At 36.4% G+C, this 15228-nt stretch overlaps 1 protein-coding gene across 4 annotated transcripts in view; it reads right to left on the minus strand.

Annotated features, from left to right (window-relative positions):
- The window catches only part of SLC44A5 (solute carrier family 44 member 5), a 405392-nt gene that overhangs the window by 5802 nt on the left and 384362 nt on the right, over positions 1-15228 (minus strand). For 3 of the 4 annotated variants that reach the window (XM_077778996.1, XM_077778997.1, XM_077778999.1), the window contains exons 17-24: positions 15032-15119; positions 14288-14550; positions 13306-13400; positions 5182-5285; positions 4045-4118; positions 3380-3450; positions 3176-3264; positions 1835-1919 (exon numbers count right to left, since the gene is read on the minus strand). In XM_077778996.1, coding sequence (XP_077635122.1) covers positions 1835-1919; positions 3176-3264; positions 3380-3450; positions 4045-4118; positions 5182-5285; positions 13306-13400; positions 14288-14550; positions 15032-15119 — 869 coding nt within the window. Of the gene's footprint in view, positions 1-1834; positions 1920-3175; positions 3265-3379; positions 3451-4044; positions 4119-4562; positions 4616-5181; positions 5286-13305; positions 13401-14287; positions 14551-15031; positions 15120-15228 lie in introns of those variants that run through there. The other variant, XM_077778998.1, reaches the window with a different exon arrangement.

A 15228-nucleotide genomic window follows, 5' to 3' on the forward strand; every position in this document is an offset into this window, starting at 1 on the left:
ATATTGTATATAAAAGTACAGTTCCACACAATCAGAATTTGGCTTACAAGGAAGATGTTGCCCATAGTAACAGTTGGAGAGGAAGGAGAAAAATTATTTGGTTTCCCTTGTTCTTTATTCTCAAAGACAAGAGTCTCTGGAAGGAAACTATTCGTGTACAACACATGATGTATTGAACAAAGCTGAAAATACACCTGGATTTTAAGAAGTTGGCAATTATCAATATGTATGGGTAGAAAACATTTCTTACTGCTCAAATTTAAAATCTACAAGATTTTTCCAAAGATTGGAAGCAAAATAGCCTCTATACATTTCCTGAAATAAATTTTGAGAAACATCTTCAGTGACAAAAATGGGGAAGATCGCAGAGGGATGTCCCACTATTGCTATGATTAGTGTCTGAGATGAAAAAGAGATCTTTGAACATTTGAGACCTCTGTCTCAGGCACGACTGCATTTCTGTGTTCCTCCTTCCATCTCAAGCCTGAGCTGAAGTTTGTTCATATGGCATTTTGTATATGGCTCCTCCTAATAAATCACTGACAGTGGCACTAGAAAGAAGATTAAACATTCCAGTTCCATTTATAGCCAGAGAAAGAGCTAACTAGTACACAAAGTTCTCCTAATTTTTTGGTCTAGTTATTGAAAATAATTTTTAATTGTTAAGGAATAAAAGTCAAACCACTGTCTAGGTCTTTCCTTGAATATATCTCCCTATAATTATTATTTCCTCTCTTGACCCCGGTGCAAAGTTGATGCTATAAGTTATGCCAAAAAAGAAAAAATAAATAAACTGTCAGTTTTAAACAAGTGGATCACTGAGTAATGCCCTGTTCACAGAATGTTTTCTCTGCTTTTCTTAAGAGCAATCTGCCAGAGAAATAATCTCTCAAAAGGTACAGCTGTAGGGCTCACAATTTGTTCTTTCATCTGCTGAGCCTACTTTCTCTGGTCTGAAGGTGAAGGCCAGATCAAGCTCCTAAGGTGCTAGGTTCTCCAGGGCCTTTAAAAGGAGATACTGACAGAAACTCTATCCATTCTGAGTTATACATGCCACCTAGAAGCACAGCAAAGAAGTCAGTGATGAAAGCTCTTAGGAAGTATTTTAACTCTAAGCATCAGAACTGATCTGTTTCCTAGACATTCTCCTCTATGGATTCTATTTGTCTAGAATGAATTGGCCCTATGTGTCTTTGAAAACTGTTGCCAGGTTGGCTCTATCAGAATCTATAAAGGCTCTCTTCAAAGAGTTCCTAAGGTCCAGTCTCAAGGCCCAGTCATGTTCTCAGTCCTGTTAATAAAGCACCACAGAGGGGCGCCTGGGTGGCTTAGTCGGTTGAGTGTCCGACTTTCGCTTAGGTCATGATCTCGCGGTTCGTGGGTTCGGGCCCCACGTCAGGCTCTGTGCTGACTGCCAGCTCAGAGCCTGGAGCCTGTTTCAGTCTGTGACTCCCTCTCTCTCTGACCCTCCCCTGCTCACACTGTCTCTCTCTCTCTCTCTCCTAGAAATAAATAAGTAAAAAATAAATAAATAAAGCACCACAGAATCCATTCATTATAATAAATTTTAAAATACTTAATTTTAAAATACTAACACCATGCCCTGGAGCCTGAGGTTCATTTCAGTGGCTGACCCTACTGTGCTTTGCAAACTCCATTCTCTCAGCTGTTCAAGTTTAAAGAGCCTCTACTAAACAATATCTCTTTCTGAATAAACACTATTTGATAGTTGCAGCCAGATCACAGCAAATCCACAAGCTAAGGACATGGGTCTTAACCTTCTTATCTTTCAGTTACTCTCCAAAGGGAGAAAACACATATACTGAAAACTTACAGAAGCAGATGAAAATTGTATCAACACACATTGCATAGACGCTGAAGAACCCATGGGCAACTAGGTAAGATCCAATAATGACTGTCTGTAAATGAGTAAAGAACAAAATGAAGATGTCATTAACTAATCCAGAAGAACAATAATGCAGCTTTAAAGGAAAGTCACGATGAGAAACTTTGAAGTACCCTATATTGTTAGAAAACATTTCAATATAGAGACCAAAAAAATCCAGTAGTAATGTTTTTGGGTGCTTTGTACCGGGATTTTAATGAATTAGATTACCTGCCAGTTGTCTTACCACTATTCCCAATCCCTACCAAAAATAACGCAGGGGTTTTGTTTGTTTGTTTAAAACAGTAAAGCACAACAATTAAGAGCACATACTGCCTAGGTTTGAATTGCATGCCAGGCTCTCACTAAGTCACTTAACCTTATTGTGCCTCCTGCCTCCCATAAAAAGTTATTGGTGAGCAAGGGGAGAATGTGAGTAGCAATAATATTTATGACATATGGAATGAGTCAGTTAATTGTTATAGATACTCCAGGGCTCCCCTCAGGTCATCTCCAGCTGCTGCATCTATCCCCCAGTTGGGAATGGAGGCTGCTGATGACTGAGCAGGTTCCCTCATAGGGAACTGCCCTCAAGGCAGGGACTGCTTCACCCAAGCTTATTAGCCCCATCTAGAGGGAGATCCCTGGCCATTAGCTGCTTGATGCAGCATACAAATTCTTTTGTCAGAACTTCCTGTAATTATGTCTGAGGGTTAAGCTGTAAGTGCAGCATCAGTCAGCTTTTTCCACTGTCCATGCCTGCCTCCTTACTTCCTTGTTTCAAGGATGTCTCAGGAGAGCACTTCTTAATAAACCTTCCACATGCAATCCTCTGTCTCAGTTGTTGTTTCTAAGGAATCCAATCTAAAGCAGAAGAAGGCTTGGCACAAAGTAAGACCAATAATGTTACCTATCATTATTTTTCTTCTTCCTTTTTGTTTTTTCAATTGCCATTGACCAGAGTCAATATTACCCAGTTGCTATGAATGAATTGTGTCCTCTCAAAATGCATATGTTGAAACCTAATCCCCAATGCGATCTTATCTGGAGATGACATTTGGGGGAGATAATTAGGTTATGAGGGTGTAGCCCTCATCAATGGGATTAGTGCCCTTGTAAGAGGTGACAGGAGAGATGATGGTGCCCCTTTGCAAACCAGGAACTGAATCTGTGGGCACCTTGATCTTGGACTTCTCAGCCTTCAGAACTGTGAGGAATAAATTCTTATTTAAGCCACCCAATCTATGATATTGTTGTTATAGAAGCCAGAAGAAAGATCCTAGCTCTTACCAGCAAAGGTACCCAGTAGTAATTTAAAGATGTTGGTCCTTCTATAATCATTGGCAGTCTCTGTGTGAAGAGTAAGAAGCCCAGCACACCTACGTTGGAAAGGCAGAACATGTATATTATGTACTTAAAAAGGAATAGTTTTTTGTAGTAAAGGAGTTTCTTCAAGTACCTTCTAAACTTACCATGTTTATTATTATTACTTACCTATACATCCAGCAACTAGAATTTTCCCCAGGATTAGTACAAAATCTGTAACGTTATCCATAACTGCAACTCTAGGAATCAGAAAAAAGAAAGTATAATTTTGTGTTTAAATTACATTTGTAATTAAAGTAAATAATTAATGAACTCATTTTGATACGTCTTTGCTGGAAATTCTATTTGGAATTTGTTCAATGAAAGGAATGAAGACAAGCCCTGGGGATGAAGTTCTAACCTGATTTTGATGAAGTAAATGGAAGAGGGTGTTGTCAGGCACTATTGATAATCAGCCTGTCTGTTTTGAAGCCTAAGACACCCTGACTCCTGAGGATGTTTTGTATCTTCCCAGGTTTTGCTCACTCAGACTCTGTCAATTTTGGAATGGGGAAATTGCCAAAGACATGTTTGTATGGAGAATTCCTTGAGTAGTGGGGATAATAAAAATGTATATAAAATGCCAGTGGGTATAAAGATGTAGATGAATGAGGGAAGCAACAATTCTAAGATATAAAAAGAAACAGTATTAGATAGAAGATTGAAATCTGTCATATTGAAAGATAATACTCATGTCTAATAAGACCACCATCACTTTAAATAACATGTGAAGTATGTGATGCTCAAGGTTCACCAAACTGTCTTTTGCAAACTCAACCCGATTACTTACTTACTTTAAAACATTTCTCATCAGCAGATTGAAAGCCTCTCTTGCTGATCTGCAGAAGTTTTTGCCATATATTGCAATCTGAGGAAAACAGTTGATATTATTCTAGAGTCAGTAACATACCCTAACAAGACCAACAGACAACTCAATGACAGGAAAATGAATTCATTCTCTTGTCACCCAAACAAACAGCTACTCTCATTCCTCTTTCCAGCATTTGGGTATGTGAGAGACCTGGGAACTATGTGTCTTCAATTCTGCACAGCTGTCAGGGGCATTGACAATAAGGTGCGCTTCCAATGCTATATGCTTGTAACTCCATGGGAATTAGACCACACCAAACAGAGGCCACCTTTTTCTCAAATCTCAGGACATGGCTTCTATCTTCGAAGTGTTTTACCTAGGGTTTGTTGTAAATGGGTTAAGTGTTGCAGCATTCACATGAATAATTACTCTCAGGAAACCAATGCCTTTTGATACATTTTATTTACTCACTAAAAGATTGAACAGTATTTTCACTGGAGGTAAACTAATGACAATTTGAATCTTCATGACTATTTGAATCACTCCTGCAGACTCTGTATCATGGTAATAATAAACAAATATCATAAGGTTGTAGTTGCTAAATTTTAGAAGAATTATATTTTTGGAGCCCCTATTTTAAAAAATCTCTTCAGTAGCCTCCATATTCCCATAGGAAATAAGTAACACATTCAGTTAGGTCTGGTCAATGCCCACGCATTTCAACATAAGATTTGTTAAATAAATTTTTTAAAAAAGACCATTCTGTATGTGAATCCTAGGAAGATATTTTATTTTCCTCAGAGTGAGACATAGAGTAAGCTTTCCTACCCCTAAACTATGTCAAAGACACACAAAATCTTCAGTCTAGCACATATTAAAATTTCTGAGGTAAATATTCTCCTTCTTTAAAAAGATATTAACACTAATAATGAAGTACAGTCAAGATACTACTCAACTAGGAAAGCATAGTCCTGAATCATGCATTGGATTCACAAATGCTTATATCATCATGGTGATAAATTCAATTGAGTGATGTAAAAAGTGTTAGAGATGGGAAATGTAGACATGGGGTTTGGGTTTGCAAAAAAGAAACTTAGTAAATAAGAAATAATTTACTTACCATAATGTAGGCATTTCTGTTCAAAAACCTTACTGCTGTTTCCAAACACCAGAAACAGCATTTCAGGCAGCATTGTAGAAATTTAGAAAGGTTGTTCTGGGCCTCTATGAAAATGATATTCAAATTGATTAATGATTTGTAACTAAGTTCCATGAATCAAAACCAAAAACTTTAAAAACAGGCTTTTAAATTTTTTTTAAATTATGGTAAAATATACATTAAAGTTACCATTTTAACCGTTTTAAGTATATTAATTCAATTGTGTACAATACTGTACAGTTCAATTCAGTCCATTAAATGTATTCACAGTGTTGTACCACCATTATCGCTATCCATTTTCAGAACTTTTCATCTCATATAGAAGTCTGTACTTATTAAACAGTAACCTCATTCTCCCCTTCTCCTAGCCCCCGGTAAGTAACCTCTATTGTATTTTGTATGAATTTGCCTTTTCTAGATACCTCATACAAGTGGAATGATACAGTATTTACCCTTTTGTGTCTCATTGATTTCACTTAAAGTTTTCAGGATTCATCATTTCATTCCTTTATAGAGGTGAACAACTTTCCATTGCATGTATATATCACATTTCGTTTATCCTTTTATTTGTTATTGGAAATTTGGGTTGTTTCTACCTTTTGGCTACTTTGAAACTTATGTGCAAGTATCTGTTTCAATCCCTGTTTTCAATTTTTTTATCTGTAGACGTGCAGTTGCTGGATCATATGGCAATTCTATTTTTAGCTTTCTGAAGAATCACCATAATGTTCTCCACAATGGCCATACCATTTTACGTTCCTATCAGCAATATACTAAGGTTCCCAGTTTATCTTCATCCTGCAAGTATTAGTTATTTGTCATTTTTAAAAATAGCCATTCTAATGGATGTGAAGTGGTACCTCATAACAGTTTTGATTTGCATTTCCCTAATGAATAATATTGAGCATCTTTCCATGTGCTTATTCATGATTTGTATATCTTCTTTGGAGCAATGTATGTAAAACTTCTTTGTAGAAGAGACAACGATGGTGACATAGGAACATTGGTGACATAGGTGACATGTAGGTGACAGCTACATGTGGAACAATGTCTTCTGAGAAAAAAAACAGAGACTAACTGAATGACTCCTACCCCATCAGGCAACTAAGAAAATAATCATACCGAAATGGGTAGAAAAGGCTGAGACCAACTTCCTGTAAACCCCATTTCTGGCACAGAACTGTACTATAAAGAAGATACCCCCCAACTCTCAGCCTCTTCCTGAGGAGTAAAAGGTTTGGACAGAATACATAGGATTCCAACTCTTAAGGCTCCCACCCAAAAGACAGGCCGCCAAAACTTAGCTCTGAAAGCTAGTGGGGTTTAATAACCACAAATCCCATAGCACTATGCAGCACAAATCGGTAGCTCTGTACAAGCACATAGGCTAGCACTCATTGTGGCTGGGCAGTTGAATTCATCCAATTAGAGAAGCAAAAAGGAAAAAGAATGGATAGAGTGATGGATTTGTTGGACACCATCAAGTAGACCAATATGGAAGTCCCAGAAGAAGAGAGAGAGAAAGGGGCAGAAAGTTTATTCAAAGAAATAATGGTGGAAAACTTCCCTAATCTGGAAAAACAGACATCCAGATCCGGAAAGCCTATAGAATGCCAAAAAAGATGAATCTAAAGAGGCCTACACTGAAACACATAAAATTAAATTTTCAAAAGTTGAAAGGTAGTTTTAAGCAGTGGTGGAAAAGTGACTTTTATCCCTTCCATAAGACTATCAGTAGATTTTTCAGCAGAAACCTTGTAGGCCAGAAAAAAAATGGAATGATATCTTCAAAGTGATGAAAGAAAAAAAAACTGCCAAGGAAGAAAGTCAATGTGACAAAATTGTCCTTCAAAATTGAAGGACAGATAAAGTTTTCCTGACAAAAACTGAAAGGTTACATAACCATTAGACCAGCCTTACAAGAAATGTAAAATGGAGTCCTATAGGCTGAAACAAAAGGATGCCAATTAATAGCTGAAAATATGTGAAAGTATAAAACTCACTGGTAAAAGGTAAATAAATAGTTAAATTCAGAACACTCTAAAATTGTAATGGTGGCGGATAAATCATAACTCTAATATAAAGATTAAAATACAAAATATTAAAGATAACTACAACACAAAATATAAAAAGATATAAATTGTATCACCAAAAACACTGTAGCATAAAACGTGGGGAAAGTGTAAAAATGTAGAGTGTTTGCACATATTCAAAACTAAGTTGTAATCAGCTTAAAATGCATTGATATATTTTATGCAAAAATATACAGCCAGAAAATAATGAGCAAAATGGTAATACTAAGTCCATGAGTATCAATAATGTAAATGAACTAAGTCCTCCAATCAAAAGAGTGAATGGATTAGAAAAGAAAAACCTCAAATATAACCTACCTACAAGAGTTTCAGTTCACCTTTAAAGACACAGATAGAATGAAAGTGAAGGATTAGAAAAGTATTTTTCGTGTAAATTGAAACCAAACTAAAGTGGGAATAGCTTTACTTATATCAAACAAAATAGACTTTAAGCCAAAAACTATTAACACGAAGACCATTATGCAGTGATTAAGGGAATGTGTTCATCAAAAGAATATAAAAATATTTATGCACCCAACATTGGAGTACCTATATAAAGGAAATACAGGGGCGCCTGGGTGACTTAGTCGGTTAAGCGTCCGACTTTCGCTTAGGTCATGATCTCGCGGTTCGTGGGTTCGAGCCCCGCGTCGGGCTCTGTGCTGACTGCCAGCTCAGAACCTGGAGCCTATTTCAGAGTCTGTCACTCCCTCTCTCTGACCCTCCCCTGCTCACACTGTCTCTCTCTCTCTCTCCTAGAAATAAATAAAATTTTTTAAAAAAATAAAGGAAATACAAACAGATATGAAGTGAGAAATATAATAGTAGATTTCAATACCCCACTTTCAACAATAGATCATCCAGATAGAAGATCAAAAAGGAAGTACTGGATTTAAACTACACATCAGACCTGACAGATAAGACATTTTAGAGGACATTCCATCCAAACACAGTATAATACACATTCTTCTCAAGTGCATATGGAACATAATCCAGGATACATCATATGCTAGATCACAAAATGGATCTTAATAAATGTAAGAAGACTGAAATCATATCAAGCATCTTGTCCAACCATAATGGTATGAAACTAGAAATCAGTTATAGGAAAAAAAAACTGGAAAATTCACATTGTGTGATTAAACAACATGCTACTGGACAACCAATGAGCCAAAGAGGAAATCAAAAGGGAAATCAAACAGTATCTCAAGACAAAACTGCAAACACAACATACCAATGTATGGAATGTAGCAAAATAGTTCTAAGAAGGAAGTTCATAGAAATGAACACCTACATTAAGAAAAACAAAAGATCTCAAACAATCTAACTTTACATGCTAAGGGAATAGAAAAAGAAGAACAAACTAAATACAAAACTAGTAGAAGAAAAGATATGGCAAATGTCAGAGTGGAAGTGAATGAAATAGAGATTAAGAGGACCACAGGAAAGATCAGTGGAACCAACAGTTGGTTTTTTGAAAAGAAACAAAATTGGCAACTCTTTAGCTAAATTAAGGAATAAAGAAATAAATGCAGAAATGAAAGAGGAGACTTTGCAACTGATACCACAGAATTGCAAAGGATCCTAAGACATTGCTATGAACAACTGTACACAAATTAGATAACATAGAAAAAAAGGAAAAATTCCTAGAGACATACAACCCACCAAGACTGAATTATGATGAAATAGAAAATCTGCAAGGACCAATTACTATTAAGGATTTTGAATCAATGATCAAAAACTTCCCCAACAAACAAAAGGCCACACCCAGATGGCTTTACTGGTGAATTCCACTAACATTTAAAGAAGAATTAATATCAGTCCTTCTCAAACTCTTCCAAGAAACAGAGGTGGAGAAACATTTCCCAATTCATTTTATAAGGACAGCATCACCATGATAACCAAAGCAAGACAAGGACACTACACAAAGAGAAAATTACAGGCCGATATCCCTAATGAACATAAATGCAAAAATCCTCAACAAAATATTAGCAAACTGAATTTAGCAGTATATTAAAATGATAAAACACCAAGATCAAGTGGCTTTATTCAAGGGATATAAGGATGGTTCAGGATTTATTGATGCAAATCAATAAATGTGATGTACCACAGTAACAAAATGAAGGATAAAAATCATGATCATCTCAGTAGATGCAGAAAATTAACTTGACAAAATTCAAACTTCTTTCATGATAAAACTCACAATAAACTGATTATATAAGGCCTCAACATAATAAAAACCATATATGACAAGCCTACAGCTAGTATCATACTCAACAGTAAAAAGCTGAAAGCTTTTTCTCTAAAATCAGGAACATAACAAGGATGTCCATTCTTGCCATTTTTATTCAACATAGTTATGGAAGTCCTAGTCAGACCAATTAGGCAATAAAACAAGTAAAAGTCATTGAAATTGGAAACGGTGAAGTAAAATTGTCTTTGCAGATCACACAGTATTATTTATGAAATCCCTAACAAATACTATTAGAACAAATGAATTCAATGAAGTTATAGGAAACAAAACCAATATTCAAAACTCACTTGCATTTTTATATACTAACAACCAATTATTGGAAAGAGAAATTAAGAAAATGATCCCATTTAAAACTGCATCAAAACCAAGAAAATACCTAGAAACAAAATTAACCAATGTGGGGAATTACTTGTGCATTGAAAACTGTAAGCCATTGATGAAATAAAAATACAAATAAATGAAAAATATTCTATGTTCATGGGTTGGAAAAAGTAGTATTAAATGTACATAATATGCAAAGCAATCTACAAAAATCAATGTAATGCCTATCAAATCCCAATGGCATTTTTCACAGAAATGGAAAAAACAATCCTAAAATTTATTTGGAACCACCAAAGATCGAATAGCCAATTGAGAAAGAACACCAAAGATGAAGGCATTATACGTCCTGATTTCAAACTATATTACAAAGCAATGGTAATCAAAATAGCATGTAGCACTGGGAAAGAAATAGACACACAAATGAATGAACAGAATAAATGGAGAGCCCAGAAATACACCTATGTATATATGGTCAATTATTTTTAAAAAGGGAGTCAAGAATATACAATGGAGAAAGGTTAGTCTCATAATTCAATTGTTTTGGGAAAACTGAATGTCAGCATGCAAAAGAGTAAAATTGGACCCTTATCTTACAACACACACAACAATTCAAAATGGATGAAAGATTTGAATGGAGACCTGAAACCATAAAACTCCTAGAAGAAATCACAGGGGTAAGCTCTTTGACATTGGTCTTGGCAAGGACTGGATTTGATGCCAAGAGCAAAGACAACAAAAGCAAAAATAAACAAGTGGGACTACATCAAACTTAAAAGCTTCTGCACAACATAGGAAACAATCAACAATATGAAAAGGCAACCTATGGGATGGGAGAAAATATTCACAAACCATCTATGTGATAATGAGTTAATGTCCAAACTTAATAACAAAACAAAACAAACAAACAATAACCCAGTTTAAAAAAAAAAAATAGGAGGGCACCTGGGTGGCTCAGTTGGTTGAGCATCCAGTTCAGCTCAGGTCATAATCTCGTTGGTGAGTTCGAGGCCTACATCAGGCTCACTGCTGTCAGCCTGTCAGTGCAGGGCCTGCTTTGGATCCTCTGACCCGCTCTCTCTGCCCCATCCCCACTTGCACTCCCAAAACTAAATATATTTTTTTTAATGGGCAAAGGACCCAAACAGTTTCCCAAAAAAGACATACAGATAGCCAATAGGTATATGAAAGAGTGCTTGACATTACTACTTATTAGAGAAATGTAAATCAAAACGACAATGAGATAGAAGATAGGATGTCTATCCAAAAGACAAAGATAAGGATGTGGAGGCGTGGATGTGGAGAAAAGAGAACTCTTGTATACTGTTGGTGGGAATTTAATTTGGTGCATCCACTATGGAAAACAGTATGGAAGTTCCTCAAGGAATTAAAAATGGAGCTATCATACGATCCATCAATTCTACTTCTGTGTATATATTCAAAGAACATGAAGTCACTATCTCAAAGAGATATTTGTACTCCTGTGTTCACTGCAGCCTCATTTACATTATCAGTGTATGGAAACAACATGTCATTTAATGGATCAATGGATAAAAACAATGTGGTATAAACACACAAGGAACATTATTTACCTTTTAAAAAGGAAATCCTGCTTTTGCAACCACAAAGATGAACTTGAAGGGCATGATAAGGGAACTAAGCCAAATAGAAGACAAATACACATGATACCACTTATATTAGAATTTTTAAAAATACTGAACTCATAGAAAGAGAGTGGAATGGGGGGTCACCACAGGGTGGGGAATGGGAAAAATAGGGAGAGCTGGTAAAAAGGTACAAATATTTTAAGTTATAAGTTGAAAAAGGTCTTAGGATCCAATGTACAACATGGTGAATATAGCTGATAATACTACATTGTACAATTTAAATTTGCTGAGAGAGTAGAACTTAAGCATTCTCATCAAAGGGGGGGGAGAGGAAGAAAAAGAAAAAAAAGAAAGAAAAGAGAAATGGAAGGAACAAAGAAATGGAAGGAAGGAAGGAGAAAAAAAGATAAATATATAAGTTAATGGACATGTTTATTACCTTGAATGTGGGATTCCTTTCACAATGTGTGTGTATATCAAATCACGTGTTATATACTTTAAATATATTACAACTTTGCCACTTATACCTCAATAAAGCTGAAAAAATTTACATAATTAAAAAAATCCTCATGTTGAATTGGATTGCTTATTGTTGAGTTGTAGAAGCTCTTTATATATTCTGAATATTATTCTGGGTTTGTCTTTTCATTCTCTTAGTAATTTCTTTTGATGCACAAACTTTTTGTATGTGTATGTAAAATAGAACTAATCATTTTCTTTTGTTGCCTGTGCTTTTGGTGTCACATCTAAGAAATCTTCATCAAATCCAACGTCCACAAAGATTTCCTCCTATGCTTTCTTATAGAGTTTTAATTTTATTTTAGCTTTTGTTTTTAAGCCTTTGATCCATTTTGAATTAATTTTTGTATATGGTATAGGATAAGTGTCCAACTTAGTTCTTTTGCATGTAGATACCCAATTTTTCTAGAAATGTTAGTTGAAAAAAATGGTTCTTTCCCTATTGAATAGCCTTATATGTGAGGGTTAATTTTGGGGTTCTCTACTCTATTCCATGTCTATGTGTCTGTACTTATGCCAGTACCACACTGTTTTCATTATTGTAGCTTTTTTTTTTTCATTTTTTAATGTTTATTTTTGAGAGAGAGCAAGCAGCGGAGGGGCAGAGAGAGAGAGAAAAATGCAGAAGCTGAAGCAGGCTCCAGGCCCTTGAGCTCTCAGCACAGAGCCCGATGTGGAGCTCAAACTTGTGAACCTCCGCAATATCATGACCTGGGCCGAAGTCGAATGTTTAACCCACTGAGCCACCCAGACGTCCCAATTACTGTAGCTTTCTATTAAGTTTTGAAATGAAGTAACTGGGAGTGTTCAACTTTGTTGTTCTGTTTGAAGATTGTTTTGGCAATTAATAAAATATTTTAAAGTACATTCAAAGTAGAGTTTGTTTGTAAACTATGTGCTGTGTAAAGGCTTATGCTAATGACACCTACATTTATATTTTAAACCTGAGTTGTCCTGAGCTCCAGATTTGAAACTGCCTGACAGCTCCACCATACCAGATAAAACATGCCAAAACACGTTTTTCCATCACTTCCTTGAAATTTGCTTCTCCTGGTTTCTACGTCTTAGAAAATAGCATCATACAGACGTTTCCTCTTTGCTTCACCACTGCTTCTCTGCTCATCCCCTACTACTCCGTATCCTCTCAGCAAGTCACACTGGCTTTTCCTTCCAAACATATCCCCAGCCTGACCACCTCCATTCTAATTACCCTAGTCCACCCTGTAGTCATCATATTCCCCCCAACTCCCTGTCCCAATCCATTCTCTTCACAAAAGTCAGGAAATCTGAGAAAACATGAATTTTGGAGTCTTACGTTTAAGACGGCGGTCCAAGTATTCTAGCAATATTCTAAATATTTGAATTGATGCAAGAATTAAAGATCCAAATGCTAGGGATCCTGTGTGATATCTGGGTAAAGGTAAAATGATAATGAAAGTTAAAATAGCTTTACTATTAACTAAAAGGATGCTAAAAATTTTAACAGGTAAAAAGGATCTGCAGGCAGATTGCTAGGAAGGAACTTCTTACACTTATTCATACTGACAAAGGTCTTCACAGAGGATTTTAAATGGTAAACATTTATTTTGCCCTTCATCTACAAAAGGAATACCAATAGCACATTATAACCAAATAGAATGTTTTGGTGAGGCAGTGGAGAGACAGAGCCAAGTTAATTCGTCATTTTTAATTTGATGCCTTCCCTACCATTTCTCTCCAGCAACCTATGACTTTTTTTTTTTTTAAGGTTTTAAGTAATCTCTACACCCTATGTGGGGCTCGAATTCACAACCCCAAGATCAAGAGTCACATGCTCCACCAACTGAACCAGCCAGGTGCTCTACCAGAAACCTATGGCGTGGGTTGGGATTATAAAACTGTGGCTATAAAACCAGACAACGCTAGGGGTGCCTGGGTGGCTCAGTCGGTTAAGCATCCGGCCTCAGCTCCGGTCATGATCTTGCAGTTCATGGGTTCAAGCCCTGCATCGGGCTCTGTGCTGACAGCTAGCTCAGAGTCTGGAGCCTATTTCAAATTCTGTATATCTCTCTCTCTGACCCTCCCTTGCTCACGTTGGCTGTCTGTCTTTCTCTCTCTCTCTCTCTCTCTCTCAGAAATAAATAAAACATTAAAAAAAGTTTTTAAACCAGAAAAAGCTAGTGGACCTCCATGAATTTTAAGTCACATCTTTGACCTCATTTTTACCTTGCCACTTGAATTATATAAGCATATGACTGAATTACAAGCACACTAAACACAACTGAGACGTTATATGTAGGGCTTAATGTGAAACTTACCGTATGGCTCGTCCAAATGCAGTAAAAAGTGGATATGGTGGGATATCATCAGGTTTTTTGAAGGCCCAGTAATAAGAAGCAAAGGCACCAGCAAGGGCACACTGACCCAGTGCAATGACAAAGTTTATAAGCCAGAGAAAGACAAATAGATTGAATATCTGGAAGGTAGGGATGTACTGATGGTACAGGCTCTTTCCACCATAGAAAGCAAAGTTACACTGAGCCCCAGGGCAAGCTTTGGCAATTTCAGTTGTATTAAAAATCTGCACTCAGAAAAAAAAAAATACAGATAATATCATATTAATTGCCATTCCAAGATAACGTCTTCCCTGCTTTCTCCTCTTACGTAGCCCCCAACTGCATTTCCTACTATTCCCCCATTAGCTTCTGGTGTTACCCCTACTTTCTATCCCATCACTTTATATTATTCTTTAATGAGCTCTGGAATTATATCATTTTCCATGATATGTTCTCTACTCTGCACCCACTAAAATTTCACATTTATTACTGTTGCTGTTGACCAGAGCTGCTTCTTGGGTATGTGACAGAACAGACGAGCTCAGGAAAGAACAGTGCTTTGTCTCTATTTCTGCCTGCCATTTTCCTAACATGTGACCCACCCTTTTCCTTCTTAACAATGATTCCCAATAATGTCTCTATTTCAGAATGATTTTTACACCTGCTAGGTGAAATGTAGATTTCTGTATTGAAGTAAGTAAAAGAGAGTTAATTTCTTTTACTTACCTCTGGGTCACAGGTTGTATTTTCATGTTTACATTGCCCTTCTGGGGTTATGACTTTGTATATAGGTACCCCTGATGTAGCCAAGTAACTGAGTTCGCCTATTAAGGAAAAACTACTTGCTGGTAGATTGAAAATAGGTGGACAGGAAAATAATGCAAATCACTCAGAAGTCCACTGAGAGAGTAACTTCACAAATT

The sequence above is a fragment of the Crocuta crocuta genome, unplaced genomic scaffold (assembly GCF_008692635.1).
Source record: "Crocuta crocuta isolate KB4526 unplaced genomic scaffold, BGI_CrCroc_1.0 scaffold58, whole genome shotgun sequence".
Taxonomy (NCBI): domain Eukaryota; kingdom Metazoa; phylum Chordata; class Mammalia; order Carnivora; family Hyaenidae; genus Crocuta; species Crocuta crocuta.